At 46.3% G+C, this 26551-nt stretch overlaps 1 protein-coding gene across 2 annotated transcripts in view; it reads left to right on the forward strand.

The window, feature by feature from the left end:
* Window positions 1–26551, forward strand: part of FOXK1 (forkhead box K1) — an 84269-nt gene that overhangs the window by 53621 nt on the left and 4097 nt on the right. The window contains exons 3-8 of one of the 2 annotated variants that reach the window (XM_083585706.1): window positions 11073–11229; window positions 12990–13136; window positions 13269–13462; window positions 16383–16549; window positions 18008–18277; window positions 19923–20147. In XM_083585706.1, coding sequence (XP_083441832.1) covers window positions 11073–11229; window positions 12990–13136; window positions 13269–13462; window positions 16383–16549; window positions 18008–18277; window positions 19923–20147 — 1160 coding nt within the window. Of the gene's footprint in view, window positions 1–11072; window positions 11230–12989; window positions 13137–13268; window positions 13463–16382; window positions 16550–18007; window positions 18290–19922; window positions 20148–26551 lie in introns of both variants that reach the window. The other variant, XM_083585705.1, reaches the window with a different exon arrangement.

Consider the following 26551-nt stretch of genomic DNA (forward strand, 5'->3'; position numbering starts at 1 on the left):
GCCATTCTTCTTTCGTCGGACCGCTGACGTTAGCATTTGTTGCTGGAAAAGCGGGATGCAAATATCAAACCAGAATCAGCTCAGCTGGTAGAGTGTGAGACTCTGTAATCTCAGAGTCATGGGTTTGATTCCCCACATTGGGCAAAAGATTCCTGCGTTTTAGGGGGTTGGACTAGATGACCCTCGTGCTCCCTCCCAATTCTGCAATTCTAGGATTCTCCTTCCTCTCTCGTTTCCTCTTTGGACTGGCCTTAACATGCAGCAGGCAGAACTGGGATGAAGGTGATAGCACAGCCTGTCCCACTTCAGATGGGGGGGTGGAGAGACCCCTGCCAGAAAAAAAGTCAACTCAGGAGGGCCCTATCTCTGTGTGCCTCTTCCAAGGGAGCAGAAAAGGGAGAAAAGGCCTTTTCTTTTCTTTTTAAGGATAATCTTTATTGGTTTTTCAGTTACATACTCCACATACACATATTGCATTACATTTTACATTTATACTTGCTCCTAAGAGCTGCCTTCCCTCCTTCCTTCTTCTGGCTTTTTTATATCGCATCTAAATTTTTCGCATTGTCTTCATCCATTTTGTATACAGTGGTACCTCGGGTTAAGTACTTAATTCGTTCCAGAGGTCCGTACTTAACCTGAAACTGTTCTTAACCTGAAGCACCACTTTAGCTAATGGGGACTCCTGCTGCCACCACGCTGCCGGAGCACGATTTCTGTTCTCATCCTGAAGCAAAGTTCTTAACCTGAAGCACTTTTTCTAGGTTAGCGGAGTCTGTAACCTGAAGTGTATGTAACCTGAAGCGTATGTAACCCGAGGTACTACTGTATTGTTGTTGTTCTTCCATATTTGTCCATAGAATATCTCTAAACAAACAAATCCTTCTATATATACAATTCTTGTTGTCTGTCTATATTCATTTACAGCTACTGTCAGTTACATTAGTCACATTGTACATTTTACTTCTTATTGTTTTTATTATCCAGTAAATTTCTTTGTATTTTACATTGTGAGGTTTGTTTCAGTTCTACTGGTTTCACTATTTCACCTTATCTTTCCTATGTACGACATTAATTTTTCCCATTCTTTTGGAAATGTTTCATCGCCCTGTTCTCGAATTTCCCCCGTTAATTTAGCTATTTCAGCGTATTCCATTACCTTCTGTCGCCATTCTTCTACTGTTGGCAATTGCTGTTGTTTCCAAACCTGGGCTAATAATAACCTCGCCACTGTGAGAAAAGGCCTTTTCGGTGGTGGCCCCTCGGCTAGCAGATTCGCTTTGCCAGCTTCTTAGGCACGAGGCAAAGACATTCCTGTCTTCCCAGCTGTTTTTATCTTGATTTGCAGTTTGATTTTTGGCTCGTTTTCAGCGCTCAACTTTTAGCTAGATGTTCTCGATTGTTTCTGGTCCATGGTTTTGTTGCTTTAGGTTTAGGCTGTTTCATAGTGGTTCTTAATGTTGCAAGCTGCTTTTCCCCATAAAAAAGATGAATACGTTTTTAAATGTGTATCATCAAAAAAGAAACCCGGCAACCAGATTGAGCAGATTGAGCCAGAACCTCTAAACCTAAGTTTTACGTTCAAGGAATCTATGTGTTTTTGTTTTGTTTTTCCCCACGTGGGGACCTGGGACATCTGTGCCACCTTGAACACTTCTCCTGCAAACTCTGTGAAATGCAGGTAACTGCAACGATCGTGGGCCGGAAGCGACACAGGTTGCTTTGCCAGTATCGCAACAGCAGCTGCCCTGAACATATTGGCGTTCCCTGCGTGGACCACAGAGGATGGCTGCGTTGGTGGCCCATGAGAAAAAGGGGAAACGAAACACTGCAGGAGCTCGCTGTCAAGGGACATGAGTGACGCGGAGCCACAGAGCGTGAAAGGGGGAGGCCGGCTTAGATTTGTGTTCATCTTCGAGTCTCAGATCAGTGCAGATTTGATTCTCGAGATAGCTTACATTCCAAAAAAAATATGCTTTCAATATAATTGCCTTGCCTTCTCCCCGGAGATGCGCGTCCTTTGCAAATGTCCGTGGTCTTCAGATGTGTGCATTCTGTTTCTCGTAACGCATGTCTAAATTGAATTGTGCCCTAATTGGAAACAGCAGGGTTTTATGGGGAAAGCATGAGGCTGGAATTGCTCAGATTATCTTCATTGCTCGCTCGCTCGCTCTTTCTCGTTTGGGTCGTGTTGGCAATGCCTCCCAGGAGACTCTGTGGCTGGCGTGTCACATTTCGATCTCGCGTATCAAAATGCTCGTCAGGATCGCCGGCTGTCTTGGGCTAGCCAGTGGCCACAACGCGATGAAGAGCCATGTGCCGGTTTCTGTTGCCTGAAAGGTAAAGGTACCCCTGCCCGTACGGGCCAGTCGTGTCCGACTCTAGGGTTGTGCGCCCATCTTACTTAAGAGGCCGGGGGCCAGCGCTGTCTAGAGACACTTCCGGGTCACGTGGCCAGCGTGACGAAGCTGCTCTGGCGAACCGGCACCAGCACCAGCGCAGCACACGGAAACGCCATTTACCTTCCCGCTATAAAGCGGTACCTATTTATCTACTTTCACTTAAGGGTGCTTTCGAACTGCTAGGTGGGCAGGAGCTGGGACCGAGAGACGGGAGCTCACCCCGCCACGGGGATTCGAACCGCCGACCATACGATCGGCAAGTCCTAGGCACTGAGGTTTTACCCACAGCGCCACCCGCGTCCCTTTTCTGTTGCCTTAGGCACGCTTTAAGTCTATGCTAGGTTGTGGATGTTTTCTTTCTGCCTTAGTTTTGCTCCTCTAAAATGGGAGCAAAGGTAGCCTCCCCAGAGTTCGTTGTGAGAATGAATAATGCGCTTGATAGAACACATGTGCCCTCTAACATTTATCTCAAGTGTGTGCTGTGCAAATAAAAGATGTCATCTAAATCCGGGACGGGTTGGGATCTGTGTTCGAAATTAGCCAGGCACACACTAATACCCCATCCTGTAGATTTCTATCAGTTATGTTTTATCTGCACAATCGGAATAAATTTCTGGAACCAAATTGCTTTTTCTGTGCAGCCTGAGCAGCAGCTGTCAGCATAAAGAAAAAGAGGTCGGAATAGGCCAATATATATGTGGACTGTCGCTGGATCAAGCGACTTTTCTTCTTTAAGTACTCAAAGCTCTTAACCTAGCTGAAAGTTGTCATCTGAACTAGCCAGATATTCAACCGAGAATCCATCACTTGAGAAATAAGACTTTTAAGCCATCTTGTCCCAAAATGGCAGCTAGGCATTCCATTTCTGGCAACAGCAATCTTGGTTTCAGGAGCTATTTGACTCCTAGCTTATATATCTGAGTTGAGATCTGTGGCTTCCAGAGGTTGTAAGACTACAAATCCCACCAGCCCCTTCTGGCAAAACCGCAAGCACTAAACCAAGAACAAACCTTGGTTACAGCTCATGGTTTGTTGGGAATAAGTCAACTACAAAGCTTTGCACTGAGCAAAACCACAGCTTAGTTTTTGGGGAGCAATGACAGCAGAAGGGCTGAACGAAGCAGGCTGTATTTTCTTTGTAGCTGTCCAAGCAATAGTTTGGCTTGGCATCGCATATGGATCAGAGCAGTTGAGGACCCCGGCATATCTCAGGGGCACACAGAGCATCCTTTTCATAGCAAAGGCTTCTGGTTGCCTTGCCGGCGTTGCCGTTTCACCGAATCCCAAGCAGCCAGGCTAGAATAGCCCTCTGCTTGAGAGACGCCCGGGAGCTGTTCAGAACACAGAGAAGAACTAGGCTCAAAGAATGGCTCCTTAAATTCACTCTATTTAGCCATTCACTACATTTGCATCCCATCCAGCAAGGAGTTTGGGGAGCTTTTGGAGGAGGGCTGCAGCTCGTTGGTAGAAAACATAAGAGAAGAATGGCAGATGAAGTTGGCTGAAATGGCTAAAATGACCGGAAGGGTAAGAAATCAGGAAGACCAACATTTTAATAAGGAATGGGGGAAATTTATAACTTATATTAAAGACCATTGCAAGCGGTTAAAATCATTACAGTAGAACCTCTTCTTACTACTGCCTCTACTTGGGCCCGATCCAAGTTGTGACCGCGGCAAACCCAGAAGTAAATAGCATTCGGCTCCATCGGACGGCTGTGAGTTCTGGTATTATGAGAGAGGGAGGAACGCTTTCCTCTCTCCACTTTCTCCATGCCACACATATGTTCACAAACTCCTATTCTGGTGCCACTTATTTGCCTTATCTCTAAGCCAAAATGTCCCCAACGCTGCCACCTTTCCTCACTGGGGAGTCACTGAATCCCCTCCCATCATTTGAGTTTTCCTTTTCTGAGCCTGTTCCAGATCCACAATATCTTCCTCATCTTGTTAGTGGGTGAGACCCCCCCTTTTTGCTGCATAAGAATAAGTACAGTGGACACTTGGGTTGCGAACGTGATCCGTGCGGGATGCATGTTCGCAACCCGCAGAGTTCACAACCCGCGTCTGCGCATTGGCGCTTCTGCGCATGCGCAAAGCTCGGTTTAGCACTTCTGCACATACGCAAGCGCCGAAACCCGGAAGTAACCCGTTCCGGTACTTTCGGGTTTCGGTGGTCCGTAACCCAAAAAAATGCAACCTGAGGTATGACTGTACTTGGGTACTATTTTGGTTTTATTATTCTATCGCCTTATTTTTCTATTAGAGATGTACCTTTCTACCTCTTTCTCTCTCTCTCCCCCACTGGCAGTTTTCTCTGATGTCTTTTTAATTTGCACGGCAAGCTTGTTAACCTGTAGACTGTGTTCAGTGCATAATGGAAAGTTTCTAAGATGATCTGCTCCCATTTCCACGTTATCCTAAACCACAGGGCTCTGATTTCGCTGGCTTGGGATGCAGTTCCATTTTTTGTTCCGCGAAGCAGATGCAGAGGCACATGTGTCTGTGTCTCGTAGACCAAGGGTTGCGGATGTACATGAATAATTCTCGGTCTGTAGGACAAATTGACACACAGAGAGAAGCGAATCACAGCTGGCTGAGTGTGTGATCAACATCTCCGGGTGGAATAATTTTTCCTGCCAGTACAGATTCCAAGAAATCACAAGTCTTGACTGTGAGCAATAGAGCTTGCCCCTGAGTAGCCTTCCACTCAGACTGGGCAGTCGGACCAGCCCCCCCCCCCAATGTCTTGCAACCTTCCTCCCGACAGAGATGCATCTGGCACCGACATTGTGGAGTTTCAGTCATGTGCTGAAGATGCAGAACTTTATCCTAGCCTTTGACAGCTGACAGACAGACAGTTGATAGCATGATAGATTGATGATGGATAATAAATAATGGTAGATAGACATGCACACAACATATGACCTACCCTTCATTCATTCATTTATACCCCACCCATCTTGACTCTTAATTTGTTTTAAGTGATTTTAATACTGTACAGTGGTCCCTTGGTTCTCAAACTTAATTCGTTCCGGAAGTCCGTTCCAAAAGCAAAGCGTTTCAAAATCGAGGCACACTTTCCCGTAGAAAGTAATTCAAAATGGATTAATCCGTTCCAGACTTTTAAAAACAAACCCTAAAACAGCAATTTAACATGAATTTTGCTCTTTAACTAGACCATTGATCCATAAAATGAAAGCAATAAGCAATGTACTGCAGTTACACAATCAGTCAGTCATTCGCTGAACTGGGTTACACACTGTCGCAAAAAAACAATTAAAAAGCTGCAAAAACAGACAGACCTCAGCGTAACACTCAAAATGGAAGTGTGGCACTCAAATCGGAAGCATCACATTCAAAATGGAGCGTGTTCGGCTTCCAAAGAAAGTTCTCTTCAAATAGTTCGTATATTTCTTCCAATCTTCTGTAAATCTCTGGTCCTGTCATTTTATCTAATTCTGCGTAGTCCATTAATTTTGTCTGCCATGCTTCTTTCGTCAGAATTTCTTCTTGCTTCCATTTCTGGGCTGCAGGGCTGTCTTTCAAGAACGCCCAGGCTGCGCTGCAAATTCAGACGTGGGCACACAGACACGGATGCAGAAGGCTTGACCTTGAAACCTCCCTTCCTCTCTGCACTGCACCCTAGCAGGTCTTGTTTTGGTAGAATTAGGAGCTGCGACAGCAATTGCCTCTACCCTCAACTTGTATTTTGCTTAGCTTTTCGGTGTCTGTCTTGAAAAGCTGAGCTTTGTGGAGGAAGAAGAGAAGACAGACAGACAGGCATAAATATCTCACAGAATAAACATTGGTGATGCCAGCTAAACCATGCCCATCGATTGTATTATTTACTTCCCTATTACATTTCTACCCCACTTTTTTCCTGCAAGGAGCTCAAGGTGCTTCACATGGTCCTACTTTTTTTACCCCCCCCCCCACAACAACCCTGCGAGGTAGACCAGGCCGAGAGGCAGCGACTGGCCCCAGGCCACCCAGTGAGCTTCATGGCTGAGTGGCAATTCGAACCCTTGTCTCCCAGATCCTAGCCCAACACTCTAACCACTGCACCATACTGCCTGTTGTAGATTTTCCTGATCCTTTGCCGAGGGCATGGAGGGAACGTGTGCCGTGCACGACTGTTAAGGGTGCTCTGAGCCTGGCTTCAGCTGGGGAAGGCGGGATATAAATAACTTATTATTATTATTATTATTATTATTATTATTATTATTATTATTATTTTCAGAGTAGATAGCCTGCCGCATTCAGCTGTGGGTGCTGAGGGCTTGCTCCTTGCGGGTGACTGGCTAGCCGAAACCCCACCCTCCATCCCGGTGCTGAATTGCCCCATTGCAATTCACCCCCCTAAAAATATTCCTTTTCTCCCCGTCCCGCACCCAGTCCAATCTGTTTGATCATCTGTCTTGACCTGCTTATGAATCCTCCCAGTTGCTCCTCTTTTGTCTGGGAGAGGCAGCGGTTTCAGCAAGCAGTCATTATTTTTCTGCTTTGTTGCTTGGCACACGTTCTCTCTCTCTCTCTCTCTCTCTCTCTCTCTCTCTCTCTCTGGCCCCCCCCCCCAGCCCCCTCCTCCAGATTTATAGCTCGTGCCACGAGTGCCATCTTGTGGAACTTCTCCTCACTGTGATTCTCCGCTGCTTTCATTGCATGTCGCTGCCGAAATCTCTTGCAGTGAAAGGGAGTAGCTGCTGATGTGGATTAAGGAGTCTGGTATCAAGGCCAGCAGCTTCCAGATTCTTTCTACCTGTCCCCTGTGCAGGTGCTTGTGTTGGAATACAGGGACGCGGGTGGCGCTGTGGTCTAAACCCCTGTGCCTCTTGGGCTTGCTGATCGGAAGGTCGGCGGTTCGAATCCCTGCCAACCTAGCAGTTTGAAAGCACACCAGTGCAAGTAGATAAATAGGTACCGCTCTGGCAGGAAGGTAAACAGTGTTTCCATGCACTCTGGTTTCCGTCATGGTGTCCCGTTGCGCCAGAAGCAGTATAGTCCTGCTGGCCACATGACCCGGAAAGCTGTGGACAAACGCCGGCTCCCTCGGCCTGAAAGCGAGATGAGTGCCGCAACCCCATAGTCACCTTTGACTGGGCTTAACCATCCAGGGGTCCTTTACCTTTATCTTACCCTGCTTGTGTTGGAACCACAGGTGAACCGTTCCGGAAGCTCTGCAAAACGCCCTCTCGGTAGTCAAGGTAACTCCACAATTAATAGGTAGCTGTTGTTAGCAAGGAGCTCATATAGGTTTATAGTCACTCGCTTTCATATAAGCTAATTGGCTGGCTTTGATGCTGTCCTTATCTCTGTGGGGTTTGGTGTGCTGGGCTCCCAGAAAGGGGAGTTTGGGTATTTGCCACCTACGCCCTCATCTGGTCAGTAGATAATCTGGTTTTTCAGCTTCATGGCATATCGCCAGCTAAACATCGTGACCTACTGATATGTCACGTTGTCTGAAATAAGGATGGAGCTGTTATTCAACTTTGTGATATATCACCAGCTAAACGTTGTGATACTCTGATATATCACAATGTATATCATGGAGCTTAATAGGGGCCTTGACGGGCTTCACAGTTTTTCCCACATAGTCATTTTGTGTGGCACACACACATCAAAAATTATGAAACCATATCATGATATGCACTTGAAACCAGTTTTTGACAATATATTGCCCAGCCCTGATTTGCAGTATATCACCAGATCAAAAACCATAAAACCGATAATCACGATATGGGCTTCAAACTGGTTTGGGATGATATATGGATATATCGCCCAGCCCTACTGGTCAGATGTCCTGGGACGACCCGGCCAAAGTGATATATGCTGCTTTCTGTTATAAGGAATATATCAACGTTCCCTTGGGTTTGGACAAACCATCTCCTTGCTGCAGCGTCCATCTGTAAACACTCAGAAACCTCGTGGGCTGGTTTGCTGTAAGTGTACCCCTTTCTCTTAATAAAGCCCTGGACCGATTCACAATATACACAGTGCTACTCCCAAGACCCTACAAGACCCCCTTACCGCAATCAAAGGCCAGTGGGGCCACAGCGTGGGATACGAAATAAACCCTACCCAGTGAATTAACTGTGGAGTCTAAGCCTCCCTTCGAATCCATCTCAGCCCAAAGAAGGGGACTCACCTTGATTCTTACCTGTAAGGTAAAGGGACCCCTGACTATTAGCTCCAGTCGTGGCCGACTCTGGGGTTGCGGCGCTCATCTTGCTTCATTGGCCGAAGGAGCCGGCGTACAGCTTCCGGGTCATGTGGCCAGCAGGACTAAGCCGCTTCTGGCGAACCAGAGCAGCGCACGGAAATGCCGTTTACCTTCCCGCCGGAGCAGTACCTGTTTATCTACTTGCGCTTTGACGTGCTTTAGAACTGCTGGATTGGTAGGAGCAGGGTCTGAGCAACGGGAGCTCACCCCGTCGCGAGGATTCGAACCGCCAACCTTTTGATCGGCAAGTCCTGGGCTCTGTGGTTTAACCCACAGCGCCACCTGCATCCCTATTCTTACCAGTAGGTGGTACCTAATGCCATGGAAGCTGGCACTGATACACCCAGGAACCTCGCCTGAACCCTGGAGAGATCGCACCTCTACAGGCATAGATGTATCTGCTGTGATCTGTGTAGAAAAACACGGAATATTATGGCAGACTCGAGGTCTGGGTTTCCGAGGTTTTCCTCCGTGTCGCTGAATCTTCACCTGGTCACTTTTAGGATTTCTTCGTTCCAGGACTGGGTCGGTCGTCCAGCTCAGAGGGCCACATTGAAAGCAGGTCAGGGTGGAGCGGGAGTCTTCAGGGCACAAGATTTGTATGTCGTCCTCATGAATAGGATAAAAGGCAAGCAGTAATTGGCAGACCCCCGCGGTAATTACTTTTCCAGTATTTGAAGGCAGCAAGGTATTGAAACATTTCTTGAAAGCCCCCGAGAAAACTCTGAAGATACAGACTGGAGAAATGATGAATATTGAACAAGTGGTGGCTTCGTTCATTTCCGTCACTTTTCATATATATTAATTTCTGCAATCGGGAGGGCAGAGCTGGGATTCCCAGGAGAAACACTAAAAGGGACATGGGCTGCACAGATACATTTTGAGGGTGCTTCTGCATTATTTAGCCGGTCGGGAAATCCAGCCTCCTTGTCTGTTGATTTTAACGTTGGTCTCCGAGCAGTGGGACCCGGGTTCGAAGATTTCCTGGGTGATCTCGGCTCAGTGACTTGCCCAGCCAGCGTACCTGGTGGGGTTCTCTTGAGAATAAGATTGTGGTGGATGCTGCTCCTGAGCTTTTCTGGAGAAATTGCAGGGATTAGCCATGGGATACATCACTGTTCCATTTCTATGATGCTTTATAAAGCCGTAAACTACTTGGGACCTAAATGCTTAAAAGTCCCAAGGATGGCAGCACAAGAACAAGGCCTTTTCTGCAGTGGCTCCCTGTTCGTGTGATGCTATCCCTGGGTGGGGATGGATTTTTTTGCCTGGTGCCTTCATTATATATCACCAGGAGAAAATGTTTGTCTTTGACCAGGCCTTTGACTGATTGACATCTTTTACCCCTTTTTAAATGGTGGAGGGGGAGTTCATTAGTTTGGGGGTGTTTTTCTGTTCTTGTTTTTATTACAGATTTTGTGTTTTTTTTAATCTTGTATTTTTATTCTGCGATATACAGATGAAGGGCAATATACAATTTTAATAAATCACAGTACAGTGGTACCTCAGGTTAATAACTTAATTTGTTCTGGAGGTCCGTTCTTAACCTGAAACTGTTCTTTTTTAAGAATAATTTTTTATTAACCGACCAATCACATCAAATCAAACCAAATTACATAAATTCCAAATTATACAGCCGAATTTTAAATTTTTGTTGGGGGTACCCATATTTCAAGTTCCGAAGGGGATCTGAAACTGTTCTTAACCTGAGGTACCACTTTAGCTAATGGGGCCTCCCACTGCCGCTGGTGCGCAATTTCTGTTCTCATCCTGAAGCAAAGTTCTTAACCCGAGGTACTACTTCTGGGCTAGCGGAGTCTGTAACCTGAAGCATCTGTAACCAGAAGTGTCTGTAACCCGAGGTACCACTGTACAGTGTGGTACCTTAGTTCCTTGGTACTCAAACAACTCGGAACCCAAACACTGCAAACCCAGAAGTGTTCTGGTTTGCAAACTTTTTTCAGAAACCAAACATACTCCAGTTTGAATGCCACCATTCCATTTTGAGTGTTACACTGTGGTATGTCTGTTTTTGCTATTTATTTTGCGTTTTTGTTTTTGCAGCTCTTTTGTTTTTTGTGACTGTGTGGAACCGAGTTCAGCTACTGATTGATTGATTGTGTGACTGCAGTACGTGGTTTATTGCTTTCATTTTATGGATCAGTGGTCTCGTTAGATAGTAAAATTCATGTTATATTGCTGTTTTAGGGGTTGTTTTAGGGTGTTTTTTTAAAAGTCTGGAACAGATTAACCCGCTTTGCATAACTTTCTATGGGAAAGCATGCCTTGGTTTTGGAACGCTGATGTGTTAACCTGTGTACATTGCTTCTGTATATATGCAGTAAAGTCTTTCCAATCTTCCTTAAATTCGTTATCATCTCTTCCTCTTCGTTTCATTGTCAATTTTGCCAATAATAAATTATTGCTATTATTGCTTCTTCTCCACAGTGTTCCCAACTCGTGCCCGGCCAGTCCGCGTGGCGCTGGCTCCTCAGGATATCGCTTCGCACAGAATATTACCTCGGACCTGCAGCTGGTGGCGGAATATGCAGCCAAGGCAACGTCTGAGCAGCAGGCGGATGCATCTGGCGGAGACAGCCCAAAGGTACCACGAAACCTTCCCCTCTTCTTCTGCATCCTTGCAAAGGCCGTGGAGCCTGGCGTTCCATTAATCACTGCTAACGGCGGCAGCTCAGCTGTCACTTCCTCCCCTCTAGGGTCGCGATGGGGTGGGCTCCCTGGTTCCGGTACCAGACAGTTGAGTAAATTGTAGATGCATTCCTGCCAAAGGAGTCCCCTCGAGGGTCTGGTGAGAGCTGCTGCTTCCCGTCCGGCCAGGGAGGTTGGCGTAACGTTGCATACAAGGTCTCTCTCTCTCTCTCTCGAGGGGGGGTCTTGCAAAAGCTGCAAGGGTGTTCGACTCGATGGCACTCTCAGCTTTTCTCCTTTGCTGGTTGAAACCATCGCTCTTAAATAAGATAAAAGTTGGAATTGCAATACAGTCATACCTCATGTTACGTTTGCTTCAGGTTGAGCGTTTTCAGGTTACGTCCCGCGGCAACCTGGAAGTACCGGAGAGGTACTTCTGGGTTTCGCCGCTCATGGATGTGCAGATGCGCAAAATGACATCATGTGCAGAAACGGCGAATCGTGACATGCGCAGACACGGGTTGCGTTCTGTTCACGTTGCGAACGGCCCTCCGGAACAGATCTCGTTCGCAACCAGAGGTACCACTATACAGTGGTACCTTGGTTCTCGAACGGCTCGGCTCCCAGACAAATCAGCTCCCGGACGCCGCAAACCTGGAAGTAAGTGTTCCGGTTTGCGAGCGTTTTTTGGAAGCCGAACGTCCGACACAGCTTCCGATTGGGTGCAGGAAGCTCCTGCAGCGAATCAGAAGCCACGTCTTGGTTTTCGAACGGTTTTGGGAGTCAAACGGACTCCTGGAACAGATTAAGTTTGAGAACTAAGGTACCACTGTATCTTGAACGCACTGCATCAGGAAAAGACAAGAAGAAAGCAGTTTTTATAAGCAGAAGTGCAATGTCATAGAACTGCAGAGTTCAAAGGGGCCCCTGGGGGCAGGAATCGCAACTCAAGCATCCACGACAGGCAGTCGTTCAACATCTGCTTAAAGGCTTGCTTAAAGGATTTTACAAAATAGGTTCAAATCTCTGCTGGTTAAAATATCAGAGGTTGCCTCTGTAAGAGGCGTTATAAGAGGCAGCAGCACAAGAATTTCTCTCCAGCATCTGATCAAAGCTCCACCTGGTCCAGCATCAATGCCTTTGGGAAGCCTGCAAACAGGGCAGAGCCAATCCCTGCTGCTTTCATCGTGAGAAGACTTTATGCAATTAAAAAAGCAAAACAGAGCTTCTCCATCAGTGGCTGTTGGGTCACGTGGAGGAATCACGGTTTGGCCTTAGAAGCAGAGATATGGGGGGTTTTCCACTGCAAAACTGTTTCATTGGTTGGGGTGGGGACACAGAAGGTTGGTTTGCTCTTGCCTTGGGATGCATCTGCCTTGGCAGCTGCCGTTGTGCTCAGCAAAATCTCCCCCAAACAGTTGAGCTGCTGTGCCGCCAAAAACTCCCTTGCGTCATTGCAAAAATTTGAAGACACTAGAAGGACTGAAATAAATCCTACAATGAGGATATATAGTAAAGAGTTAAATTGTGCGATTGGATTTGATATGGGATACCTGTTGAAGGGAAGGAAGGAAGTCGTAAGCTCGGCAGAGCAAAAAGGGTTTTTTTGTGTTTCTTTTTGTAATGTTGGAAATGTTGTTTAAAGGAAAACAGTAAATATATATATATATATATAAACTCCCTTGCACGCCTGTCTTTTGTGCCACCCGCCTGCAGGATGAGTCGAAGCCTCCGTACTCCTACGCCCAGCTGATTGTCCAAGCTATCTCGTCGGCCCAGGACCGGCAGTTAACACTAAGTGGCATCTATGCCCACATCACCAAGCATTACCCGTATTACAGGACGGCGGATAAAGGCTGGCAGGTGAGCAAGCGCCTTGCGCGTGGTTGGAGGGGGGGGGTCTGCAGAGGTGGAGCTCTCGGTCTCGCTCGAAACAACATTAAATCCACCACTTGGCTTTGGGGTCGTCATCCTGCTGCCTCTTTCTCCCCGCAGAATTCCATTCGGCACAACCTTTCCTTGAACCGCTATTTTATTAAAGTCCCGCGTTCCCAGGAGGAGCCTGGGAAGGGCTCGTTCTGGAGGATAGACCCCCCCTCCGAAGGCAAACTGGTGGAGCAGGCCTTCCGGAAACGGAGGCAGAGGGGGGTGTCATGCTTCCGAACCCCCTTCGGGCCTCTCTCATCCCGGTAAGTTCATGTTGTTGTTGTTGTTGTTGTTTATATCCCTCTTTTCCTTTTTTTTTAATAAATTTTTATTGATTTTCCAACATGAATTAAAACACATTACAACTAACAATACATAGACAAACAAACATATAAACACATATAATTTCATAACCTCTTTTTCTTAAGCCTAATTTCAACGACTTCCCCATACCTCCCTTTTCTGCATCCCTGTTTTAAACTTTTCCAGCAACCCCTAATTTCAATTACTTATAATTCAATTTCTTTAATCTTTTTCCTCTTACCCAATCATTTATCGCTGCAATTCTGTTTTACGTTACCCATGACATTTTAGCACTCATTAATTTTACAACAGTTCTTAAGCTAAACTTTAAATTTCTTCCAATCTTCTTCCACCGTCTCTTTCCCTTGGTCACGGATTCTGCCAGTCATCTCGGCCAGTCCCATATAGTCTATCACCTTCGTCTGCCACTCTTCCAGCGTGGGTAGTTCTTGTGTCTTCCAATACTTTGCTAAAAGAACTCTTGCTGCTGTTGTAGCATACATAAAGAACGTCCTATCTTTCCTTGCCACCAATTGGCCCACCATGCCCAGGAGAAAGGCCTCTGGTTTCTTATGAAAGGTACACTTAAGTACCTTCTTGATTTCATTATAGATCATTTCCCAGAAAACCTTGATCCTTGGGCACGTCCACCAAAGGTGGTAGAAAGTACCTTCAGTTTCATTACATTTCCAGCATTTATTATTGGGCGTATGATAAATTTTTGCAAGCTTGACTGGGGGCATGTACCATATATCCCTCTTTTCCTCTGACACGGGAACTCAAGGTGGCACCAACTGCTGGCATGCGGTTCCCACTGGCAGCCTGCCAACATGCCAGATTTGGCAAGGCTGAAAGGGGCAGCATACATCTTATCCGCTCAATCAAGCTTTGGATTAACCATCTGAATAACTACCGGGGGGGGGGATTTTCCAAGTCAAACCCATTTTGCTGTGGGTGGCACTGTGGGTTAAACCACAGAGCCTAGGACTTGCCGATCAGAAGGTCGGCAGTGACCCAGAAGCTGTACACCGGCTCCCTCGGCCAGTAAAGCGAGATGAGCACCGCAACCCCAGAGTCGGCCACGACTGGACCTAATGGTCAGGGGTCCCTTTACCTTTTACCCTTTTCGAATCAGACCCAAAAAAGGCCACAATCCCCCGTTGCATGGTTGGCCCTCTTTGCCTACCAGTGTATAAAAGACACCCCCCTCCCATCAGTGCCGGATTTACGTATAAGCTAAACAAGAACTTTGAATTGTATTGTTATTCGTGTTTTTATGCTGTATTTTATGCTGCTTCTACAATTAAGTGTTTTAAATTTGTTGTTAGCCACCCTGAGCCCGGTTTTCTGAACCGGGAAGGGCGGGGTATAAATAAAAATGTATTATTATTTTTTATTACAGATAAAACAGGGACAGCTAAAAAACATTGGGGTGGGGGGAGGCAGTCAATAAAAAGCAATTAAACATCAATAGAATTAAAGCTCTTGTGTGATCTGTTAAAACCTACAGATGAAAAACATCATAGCGCCAGCTATGAGGAAACACTCAGTTCCCAAAAGCTTCTTAGAATCAGAATTCACCTGCTGGCAGAAGGACAGCAAGGAGGGAGCCGGTCTGGCTTCCCCAGGGAGGGAGTTCCAGAATCTGGGAGCAGCCAACACCAAGAAGGCCCCCATGTCCTTGTTTGTTTGTTTGTTTTTAACACATTAACAGCTCAAACTTTGCTGTCTGGCCAGCATACCCCAAACTGGTGCCTGCCACTTGTTAGTGCGCTAAAATTCCCATCACCCCCAGCCACTGTGCTTAAGGCCAAGGGAGTTGGGCCTAAGCTTTGAATATTCCTTTAGGCTGCTTAGCAAGTGAAACAGAGGGCATTAAGTTACAAAACTCAGCAACTGTGGTCACGGTGAGGACTGGAACCTTGGCTTGCTTTCCTCATTCATTCATTCATTCATTTGCTTTTATTTGTATCCTGCCCTCCCCGGCCGTAACCAGGCTCAGGGCGGCTAACAATAATTAAATTACCTCCTAAAAACAAGTCAGGATCAAATCAAAATCTTATGAGATGACTTTCCGCAGGATTAGGGTTGGGAACAGTAAATGCTCATAAGGCCCAACTGTTCGTGAAGTAAATGGGCAAGGTTCTCCAGGGTTGCGGGGATGCGGCTACTCTGCGCTGTGATTCTGGTTGTGTGATTCACACAGTCACCAGACCCACACAAATGAAGGAAAACCCAGCAAGTCCCATCTAGTCCAGCGGCCGGCTCTCCTAGTGCCTGTTGGGATGCGTCCGGGGAGATGGGGGCATTTGGCAGGCCCCCAGCTGGCTCCAGCCGGCAGCTAGGCAAACTCCGGTTCTCAGAACAGCATCAGTCAGCAACACAAGCCTCAGAGACCTTTAGAGACTTGGCACGCTCTTATCGGCAGAGTGAATAACTTCTCACAACGGAAGTGGCAGACAGAGACATGTGTAAGCATTACTTACAGGCGTTTATTCAGCATAGTTCAGGAACAAAGGGAAAAACATGTCTGCTTCCCTTCGTGTCCAAGCAAAAGCAAACGGAAGTTCCCAGCAAGCCTGCGCTGGAAGTAAACAGGCATGTGACACACAAGTGTCATGCCTATTCCCTTTGAAGGTGGAACGGAACTATATCCTAACATCCTCCCCCTTTCCGTGTAAACTGTAGTAACTGTGGTTCAACCCAATTGCAACCTCTGTACATAAACCTTAAGTTGTTCTCTGTTAACAACCTTAGACAACAGATCTGCAGGAATTTCATTTCCCGGCATGTAGGATACCTAAATGAGCACACAACTAGGTGCCTTAGCCGAGCTTCCTGCTGCCCTCGCCTTTGGCTCACTGCCTCCTTGCCTTCCAGGAGTGCCCCTGCGTCTCCAACTCACCCTGGCCTGCTGTCGCCCCACACCAGTGGCCTACAGACCCCAGAGTGCCTGTCCAGGGAGGGATCGCCCATTCCGCACGACCACGACTTCGGCTCAAAACTAGCCTCTGTCCCAGAGTATCGGTATTCGCAGAGCGCCCCCGGTGAGTAAATTGCGGCGTTTCTTTGTGGGAAAGAAGGAATTACATTATTTGGTGTGGCAGCAGCTGCCCTTGGGAACTCCCTGCCTATTGACCTCATGCAGGTGCCTTCTTTGTATAGGCAGCCCAAGATTTGCACCGGGGGGGGCGTTCCTGGTCCCTGCGCGCATAAGCCCACCCTCTTCTGAGTCCAAAATGCTCCGCACGTCAATTGAAAGCGCGCAAAATGGTCACAGCTTGTACTCTTTTCGGTGCCTGCTAGAATCGTTTTGGTGCAGAGAGACACAGAATGCTGGTGTGTATTTTAATCTGCTTTCAGCCCACTGCAGATTTTTTTTTTAAGTTTTAAATATTTGGGGTTGGGGGGTTATAATATTTTTTATTGGTTTTTATAAGAACAAATTCAAAATAATAAAGGGGAAAAACTTTTACCATATCCATATATGAGATTCTCTGAATCTCACGACTTCATTCATTTAGCCTGGAGAAGAGGAGGTTAAGGGGTGATATGATAGCCATGTTCAAATATATAAAAGGATGTCACATAGAGGAGGGAGAAAGGTTGTTTTCTGCTGCTCCAGAGAAGCGGACACGGAGCAATGGATCCAAACTACAAGAAAGAAGATTCCACCTAAACATTAGGAAGAACTTCCTGACAGTAAGAGCTGTTTGACAGTGGAATTTGCTGCCAAGGAGTGTGGTGGAGTCTCCTTCTTTGGAGGTCTTTAAGCAGAGGCTTGACAACCATATGTCAGGAGTGCTCTGATGGTGTTTCCTGCTTGGCAGGGGGTTGGACTCGATGGCCCTTGTGGTCTCTTCCAACTCTATGATTCTATGATTCCGTGAAAAATTCATTCTGTGGAGGCTGCGATCCAACAGCAGCCAAAAGAACTTCGTTTTGGAGTAACACGAGTGGTTTTTTTTCTGTGGAGACACAAGGGGACGCATACCCCTACACATTTTGTGAATCTAACAGGAGAAGAAATCCATTGTATTTATTTCCCCCGATTTGAACTGTATTTATTTTCTCCCCGGTGGTGACTTTCTTGAGTCAAAATGAGAGTATCCCTAAACACTTTTTTAAGGGAAAAAAAAGCACTGAGATATACCATAAACTTATATATCAGTGGAAAGATAATTTAATGAAGAATGTAATGCAATAACTTTTATGAAGGATTATTTATTACAACAGCAGTCATAAAGAAGGAACGTGAAACACACAGGAAAAATGAGATATACAGGTTAAGTTGCCATGTTGGCACTTGGCGATAAATAAGTGGTTTTTTTGTTGCAGTTTGGACACTCGGTCTGTAATGAAGGTTCGCCATCACTGTCTCAGAGTCATTGAGCTGCAGCGGACAGGAGTTGGAGCCCAGCAGCCTCCCTGCTTTACCTGAGCGCTGGTGCTCTTGGGGTCGAAGCCCCCTCCTATTCCATTTTCCCTTTTCCTTTTCTTTCCAGGCTCGCCCGTGAGTGCCCAGCCGGTGATCATGGCTCTCCCTCCCCGGCCCTCGGCCCTCGTGGCCAAGCCGGTGGCCTACATGCCAGCCTCCATCGTGACCTCTCAGCAGCCTTCGGGGCACGCCATCCACGTCGTCCAGCAGGCCCCCACGGTCACCATGGTCAGGGTGGTGACCACCTCGGCCAACTCGGCCAATGGGTACATACTGACCAACCAGGTGCCGGCCGCGGGCGCCCACGAAGCAGCAGGAGCCGTCTTGGACCTGGCTGGTGAGACCAGAGGTAGCCTAGCACTCCTGACGGGATGTGGGTTCCCCACAGGGAATGCTTTTGCCTATCCTTTTGCAAACTGCTTTAGTAAACTCACACAAAAAAACCAGGGAGATTCAGCTGGCACCTTCATTCTACGCCTTTAGGTGCCAGGTGAAAACGTTCCTGTTTAGCCAGGCCTTTGGCTGGTTGGCATACGGTGCCCTTTTAAAATTAATCAAGTACCCAATCCATCTGTCAGCTGAGAGATTTAAATCTTGGAACAAGGCTGCTCTCGAGTCCTTGCAGATTAGGCAAACCAGTTAGGGGTGGGGTACATTTTCAAGCATGTAGGCAAGCTCTCTTCATAAGGGATTTAACAATAGCGCCCTTCAGTTGTAGCATATGGACTGGAGACACTGAGCTGTAGAGGCTTTGCTCTATTTGACATTTGCGCTACATGTCAATAATAATAATAATAATGGTAATAATAATAATTTCATCTACCACTTATATGCCAAAGTGGCTTCTAGGTGGTTTACCACTGTAAACAGGACACAAGTGGCTCTGTGGTCTAAATCACTGAGCCTCTTGGGCCTGCCAATCGGAAGGTCGGCGGTTCGAATCCCCGCGACAGGGTGAGCTCCAATTGCTCTGTCCCAGCTCCCGCCAACCTAGCAGTTCGAAAGCATGCCAGTGCAAGTAGATAAATAGGTACCACTGCAGCAGGAAAGTAAACGGTGTTTCCGTGCGCACTGGTTTCTGTCATGGTGTCCCGTTGCACCAGAAGCGGCTTGGTTCTGCTGGCCACATGACCTGGAAAGCTGTGGACAAACGCTGACTCCCTCGGCCTGAAAGCGAGATGAGCTCCACAACCCCATAGTCACCTTTGACTGGACTTAACCGTCCAGGGATCATTTACCTTTTTACCTTTTTTTACAACTGTAAAATCAGTCGGTTATTAAAATGCACAATAGCATTGAGACCTCCTTAATTAAAAGAAAGAAGCGCAACAGTTAAAACAATCAGATCGGACGTTCATTTCAAGGAAACACTGGCCTGGCCTGGTGTGTCTTCAGGAAGCAGCTCTGACATCTGCCTCTCGTATTTCAGCAGGGAGACCCTGGTATTTAATACAGAATAGATTGGATGAATAATTAACCAAAGGCAAAACTGCAGAGCTGTAAATCCAGTCCTCTCAAAGCAATATTACATCACATAAATTTAGTTGTCCAAATAACTCTCTGTTGTCCTGAGCATGTATGTGATTTTGCTGCTGCTCTGACAGATAGCCCAAAGTCAGGCCTTTCTGTCTCCACGGAGGCTAAGAAAGCAAGTAAATAAATAAGATGTCCTCTGGAATCAATCAGCGTTCATTTCACTTGAACTCGGAAAGGAGAACTTTTACTGCAGCTCACTTTGAGAGATGGGGGTGTGAGGCCTGCCCTCTGTCTCTCCGTTCCCTGCAGAGGCACTGGTGGAAATTGCACGGGTTACTGAAAATTATATTTCTGTACCGCTCATCCAGAGGAAAGAAGTGAAACAGGGTGGAGGAAACAGGCCCCCGAGGCTGCATGGGCAATAACAGGGACAATTCAGCACAGTTCTCTGACTCTACCCAGAATGAACAGCCAGGTCGACTGTTGATTCTTTCTTTCTTTTGCAGGGATGGATGAGAAGCCAACCATTGCGTTTGCTGCAATCCCCACTGCCAGCCGAGTTATTCAAACCGTGGCCAGTCAGATGGCCCAGGGGGTCCCGGGGCAAACAGTCACCATCCTCCAGCAAGCAGCGCCCATGACCATTGGGCAACACCAGCTCCCCGTCCGGGCAGTGACGCAGAACGGGAAGCATGCCGTGCCCACCAACAGCCTGTCTGGCAGCGCTTACGGTAGGCCATCCCTCCCTCTTCTCTCCATTGCCCTCGTGCCCCTGGGGTTCCCGGGACAAACCGTGGCATCTGTCTTCAGGCCCCGAGGTCTGGGCTGCACCCTTCAGCCACAGAAGCGATACTGGGAGGAGTGCTTCTTCCTGTTTCATCCTGCCTGCTCCTGAGATCAGCAGGAGAAGCTCTGCCGGAGGCCCTACACGAGCCTCTTGGCACAAGGCCTTTTCTGCTGTGGCACCCCGGCTCTGGAGAAGCCACAGCATATCGCCTCCAACAGTTGAGGCAGAGCATAGTAGCCTTTGTGGCTAGCAGTCATCGATAGCCCTCCCCTCTTCCATGAATTTGCCCAGTTCTGTTTTAATGCCATCCAGGTTGGCGGCTGTCCCTGTGGAAGTGAGTTCCATAGATTTAACTATGTGTTGCCTGAAGAAGCGCTTTCTTTTCTATGCCCTGAATCTCCCAACATTCAGCTCCATTGAATTTCCATGAGTTCTAGTTTTAGGAGAGAGGGAGGAAAGCATTTCTCTGTCCACTTTCTGCACGCCCCGAATAATTTTACAAACTTCCATCATGTCTCTCCTCTTACTTGCCTTTTTCAATAAACCGCAGCCTTTCCCAACCCTTCAATCTCCTTTTTGAGGCAAGGCAACCAGAATTGGACACAGTATTGCAAATGCGGTCGACCCAGAGATTTTTGGAACCTCATTATGATCCTAGCAGTTTTCTTCCAGTAACCAACACTGCGTCAACATCATCCTTGAGCTCTCCATTATGTCCCCCTGGCCTCATTCCTGGTTGCTCACCTGCAGTCCAGACCCCACGGGAATATATGCGACATTAAGGTCCTTTTCCTTGACGTGCACCCATCGATTTGCACACACTTACACGGAATTGCATTTCCCATTTTACCTCCCATTTGCTCAGTTTGGAGAGGACCCTTTGGAGATCTCTGTAATGACCCTTAACAATTTGTGTCACGGTGATTGGTTTTAGGGTCCCCCCCAAGTGCCACTTCGGCTTAGTGCAAGGGTTAATAATAATAATAATAATAATAATAATAATAATAATCTATTATTTATACCACGTCCATCTCGCCGGGTTTCTCCAGCCACTCAGGGCAGCTTCCAGCAAAATATTGAAATACAATAATTCATCAAATGTTAAAAGCTCCCCTAAACAGGGCTGCCTTCAGATGTATTCTAATGACTTACCACCACCCCTACTTGCGAACAATTCGACTCATGACCGCGGCAAACCCAGAAGTAAATACCGGGTTTGCCGCAATTTGTGCATGCACAGAAGCGGCTGCCGCCGTCTGCACATGCGCAGAATGGCACTGCCGCTGAATGCGCACACGCAGAACGGCGCTTCTACCAGCAACCTGGATCGACTCACGAACGGACCTCCAGAACGGATTCTGTACATGAGTAGAGGTTCCACTGTAGTTGTTTATTTCCTTGACATCTGATGGGAGGGTGTTCCACAGGGCGGGCGCCACTACCGAGAAGGCCCTCTGCCTGGTTCCCTGTAACCTCACTCCTCGCAGGGAGGGAACCGCCAGAAGGCCCTCGAAGGCTGCCAGTGTCTGGGCTGGATGATGGGGGTGGAGACGCTCCTTCAGGTCTACTGGGCCGAGGCCGTTTAGGGCTTTAAAGGTCAGCACCAACACTTTGAATTGTGCTCGGAAACATACTGGGAGCCAATGTAGGTCTTTCAGGGCTGGAGTTATATGGTCTCGGCGGCCACTCCCAGTCACCAGTCTAGCTGCCGCATTCTAGATTAATTGAAGTTTCCAGGTCCCCTTCAAAGGGAGCTCCACGTAGAGCGCATGGCAATAGTCCAAGCAGGAGATAACCAGAACATGCACCACTCTGGCAAGACAGTCCACAGGCAGGTAGGGTCTCAGCCTGGTGGGCTCGTGGTTCCGGCGTGTGTTTCTGTCCTTGTGACGCTGCAGCCTCTTTGTTTTCCAAGCAAGAGGAAAACTGGTTAATTCATATTTTCACCTCCGCCGCACAACGTGTGTTGGTAACAAGATTTTAAAAAGCAAAACCTGCCAACAGCCCCTCTGCTGTCCAACGAGGCCTGATGGAAGCGTCGGGCACCAGGTAATTGCTCATTGTGCTCGAAGCCCTTGAACAATCACCTGGAGTTGCCTGGAATTACTTCAGCGAGCCGAAAGTGGTGATTAGCAAATCTCCATCGAGAAGCACCCATTCCACTGCGAGAGGGAAGGTGAAGATTAAAGAGACTGTTTCTCTTCCCTTTTGCACCACTGAGAACTTAATTCCCCTCTTGACGATGAAATCCTAACAGCCTTCGCCCAGAAGTGGACCCCGCTGATTTTAACAGCACTTGCTGGCAGATAAGTATTGTTAATTACATTGATGTTCGCTTATCTGTGCCGTGGGATTGCGTTCTCTCAGGGCTTTAATTCTGCTCATCGGGACAAGGCCCTGTTCTCCTAGGGCACTTTCTTTTCGAGAAATTGGTTTGGTAGAGCCTTTTTTGTGGTAGCTCCACATTTTTGCTGCCCAAGGGAAGAACCTTAGGGCGAAGAGCGGGTAATAATACTAATAATAACAATAAATTATGTTCTTGGGGGACGAGGTGGGCTGGTGTGGAGGACTCTCTGGTCCTCAGTGGGGTAACTCTGTCCCTGAAGGACCAGGTGTGAAGCCTGGGAGTCATTTTGGATTCACAGCTGTCCATGGAGGTGCAGGTCAATCCTGTGTCCAGGGCAGCTGTTTACCAGCTCCATCTGGTGCGCAGGATGAGACCCTCCCTGAGCTGGAGGGGGTTATCATCCCTTCCTGACTCATCAAGTGATTGACCTGGTGTCTGGGGAGGAGGCAATATGTACCCCCATTAAACTGTTAGGCTGGGCCATACCCCACTGCTGTGTCTACATTCATTTATTTATTGCTGCAACTACAAAATCAGTGTGGTCTTTGAGGGGGCAGATCAAATGTCCAGGGCATTGGTTAGCCACAGCTGTTTTAAGTCATAGTTTATTTCATAAACTACATGTTAAACAGGAGTTGTCTGACAGGCAATCAAACAAGCAATGGCTTGTTTCTCCAAAGTTTGATTTGTTTCCCAAATCTTCTTGCCTTGTGACTTTGTAGCTTGATGAGCATCAGAGACAGCATCTGCGACAGTATCTGCATGTAATATCAGGCCATAGTTAAAATGAACCAAGGTTTATAAGCCAACCACAAGCAATTACATATCATGAACCGAGACCATATAACTCCGGTCCTGAAAGACCTACATTGGCACCCAGTACGTTTCCAAGCACAATTCAAAGTGTTGGTGCTGACCTTGAAAGCCCTAAACGGCCTCGGTCCAGTATATCTGAAGGAGCGTCTCCACCCCCATCGTTCTGCCCGGACACTGAGGTCCAGCTCCGAGGGCCTTCTGGCAGTTCCCTCCCTGCGAGAAGCAAAGCTACAGAGAACCAGGCAGAGGGCCTTCTTGGTAGTGGCGCCCGCCCTGTGAAACAACCTCCCATCAGATGTCAGAGAGTACAACTACCTGACATTTAGAAGACACCTGAAGGTAGTCCTGTTCAGGGAAGTTTTCAATTTGTGACATTTTAATGTATTTTTAATCTTTGTTGGAAGACGCCCAGAGTGGCTGGGGAAACCCAGCCAGATGGGCAGAGTACAAATAAATTATTATTATTATTATTATTATTATTATTATTATTATTATTATTATTAAATAATTAACTATTGACTTAATGCAAGGGTTGGATGAATGATCCATATGGATAACTATGGATTAGCGTTGGTTAACCCAGTGCTGTTTTTCTAGAAAAAGAGGTGCCGGAACTCAACATGAACGCCTCTCTTTTTCTCTTATAGTGGAAATGGTGCCCACTTAAGAGGTGCCAGAACTGAGTTCCAGCTGGAAAAAAAAGCCCTGGGTTAACACTTCTTTTGCTTTGTGTTTGTGTACTTAAGCTTGAATTGTTTGGGGGGGGAACATGTTCGTTTGTTTATAATACTAAATTAATTCTGCGTGTGCCAAATTGTTGGTTTTTTGTTGAATTTACTGGAGCGCTCTGTGTGTTTGGCTTGCAATTGTATTTCCAACGCTCTGTGTTTTTCGATGGTTCAAGTATCGGTTGCCAGCCCCTTTGGGGGGACAGCTGGCTCACTGTGGAAAAGCGGCGTCCAAGATGAGAAAGCGATAGAAGAAACAACTGCAATATGTAGAGATATTTCTTTTTTAAAATATATATATATTTTTTATTTAGTTTTACATTTTCATCTTCATCACAATAATATGTCTAAGACAAAGAAAAATCCCCCTCCCCACCCTGGCGACTTCCCTCAACTGCATCTGGTTTTTTAACATATTGCTTTCTCCTGCTTGTTTTATTATACCTTTTTTTTTTAATTCAAAATTATAACAAGACATATTATCCCAAAACATATCATCCTTGTCCCCCCCCATTTTTCCTCCCTCCCCCCTCCCACACAAAACCGACCCACCCCCCACCCCACCCCCCGACTTCCCTCAGTTCCAGTCTTTGGTTTCTCTAAGAATGCTGTTTTCTGCATGTTACAAAGTTGTATAGATCCTCAAACTATTTAGCTGATTATTATCAATAAAAAGTTTGGTAATGTTTATTCAAAACCTGCCAAGGAGTCCAGTTCGCTTTGTTGCGTCTTCAGATACTTTGCAAAGGGTTCCCATTCATCCTTAAAGTCACAGTTATCCTTGTCCCGTAGCTTATATGTCAGTTTTGCCAGTTCTGCATAGTCCATCAATTTTTCTTGCCATGATTCTATAGTTGGGGTTTCTTTAGTCTTCCATCCTTGTGCTACCAGAACTCTCGTGGCCGTTGTCGCATACATGAAGATGTTTTTCAACTTTTTTGGCAGGTCTTTCCCTATAATCCCCAACAAAAATGCCTCGGGTTTTTTAACAAATGTTAAATGGAACATTTTCTTCAATTCGTTGTGTATCATTTCCCAAATTTTTTTAATTACCTTACAATCCCACCATATATGATAAAATGTCCCCTCCTTTTCCTTACACTTCCAACATATATTTGAACTAGTTTTGTACATTTTCCCTAACTGCACTGGTGTTGTGTACCATCTGTACATCATCTTCATGTAATTCTCCTTCAATAGGGAACAATCTGTAAATTTTAAGTCAGTTTTCCATAATCACAATGTTGTGACCTACATCTTGTGCCCATTTAATCATAACTGATTTTTTATACCTTGATACTGCATTCTCTAAATTGAATATTATTATGTTCTTATCATTCTAACACCCTGTTTTGTTTTGTTAATTGTAAGAGTTTAGTCAAGCCCTGCTAGTGAGACCATTTCTTTACAGTATTTCCGCAGATACAACATAAATGGTTCCCAGTCTTTTTTAAAGTCTCTATTGTCCTTATCTCTGAGTCTTCTGGTTTGCTTCGCCATTTCAGCATATTCCATCTGTTTTTCTTGCCATTCTTCTGTAGTTGGTATCTCGTCACATCTCCATTTTGGGGCTAGCAGTATCCTAGCTGCAGTTGTGGCCTACATAAAAAGTTTCTTCTTTTGGCAAGTCTCTGACCTGTAACGCCTAGTAAAAAAAAGGCTTCTGGACTTTTAACAAAAGTTATCTTAAACCTGGCATGTCCATTGTTCGTTTCGGGGCCTTAATCCGGCCCGCCGGTCGGTTTAATCCAGCCCCTGCAGCAGTTTTATTTCCTGGGGTAAAATCTTAAAAACCACACCAACTTCCATCCTATAAAAAGGTCAACAACTTTGGTCGGCCCTCACAGCCCTTCACTTCATCAAATCTGGCCCTCTTTGAAAAAGGTTTGGACACCACTGTTAAACATTCATTTCATTATAAAATCATTTCACAATAATTTTTAGTTATTTTACAGTTCCCCGAAGAGGTAGTTTTAAACGCATCTTGTGCGTTTACAAAACGGCATCGGCGAGGCTGACGCTCTTCTTCCTCTCTCTCGCTCTCTTTCCTCCTCCTCCTTTTTTTTTTTTTTTAAAAAAATGCAATTTATTTATTTGTTAACGTTCTTATATTACATTGGTAAACGTTGTCATATTACATTACAGGACTTACTATAATATGATTTCCAACATGTATACAAATATTATATACAAATTTTATATACCTTGAAAGAAAATGAAACAAAAAAAGAGGAAAGAACAAAGAGAAAAAACAAAAACAATTTCCCCCAAAATCATATGCATACCAACACACTAGACTTCCAGTCTATCCCGTTGTATATTCCTTTTTTACAAATGAATGTACTGTATTTTTCGCTCCATAAGACGCACTTTTTCCCTCCTAAAAAGTAAGGGGAAATGTGTGTGCATCTTATGGAGCGAATGCAGACGGGAGGCTGTGCTCAGCGCTCCCTTTAA

Source organism: Podarcis filfolensis, assembly GCF_964270895.1.
Source record: "Podarcis filfolensis genome assembly, chromosome: 14".
NCBI classification, from domain to species: Eukaryota; Metazoa; Chordata; class Lepidosauria; order Squamata; family Lacertidae; genus Podarcis; species Podarcis filfolensis.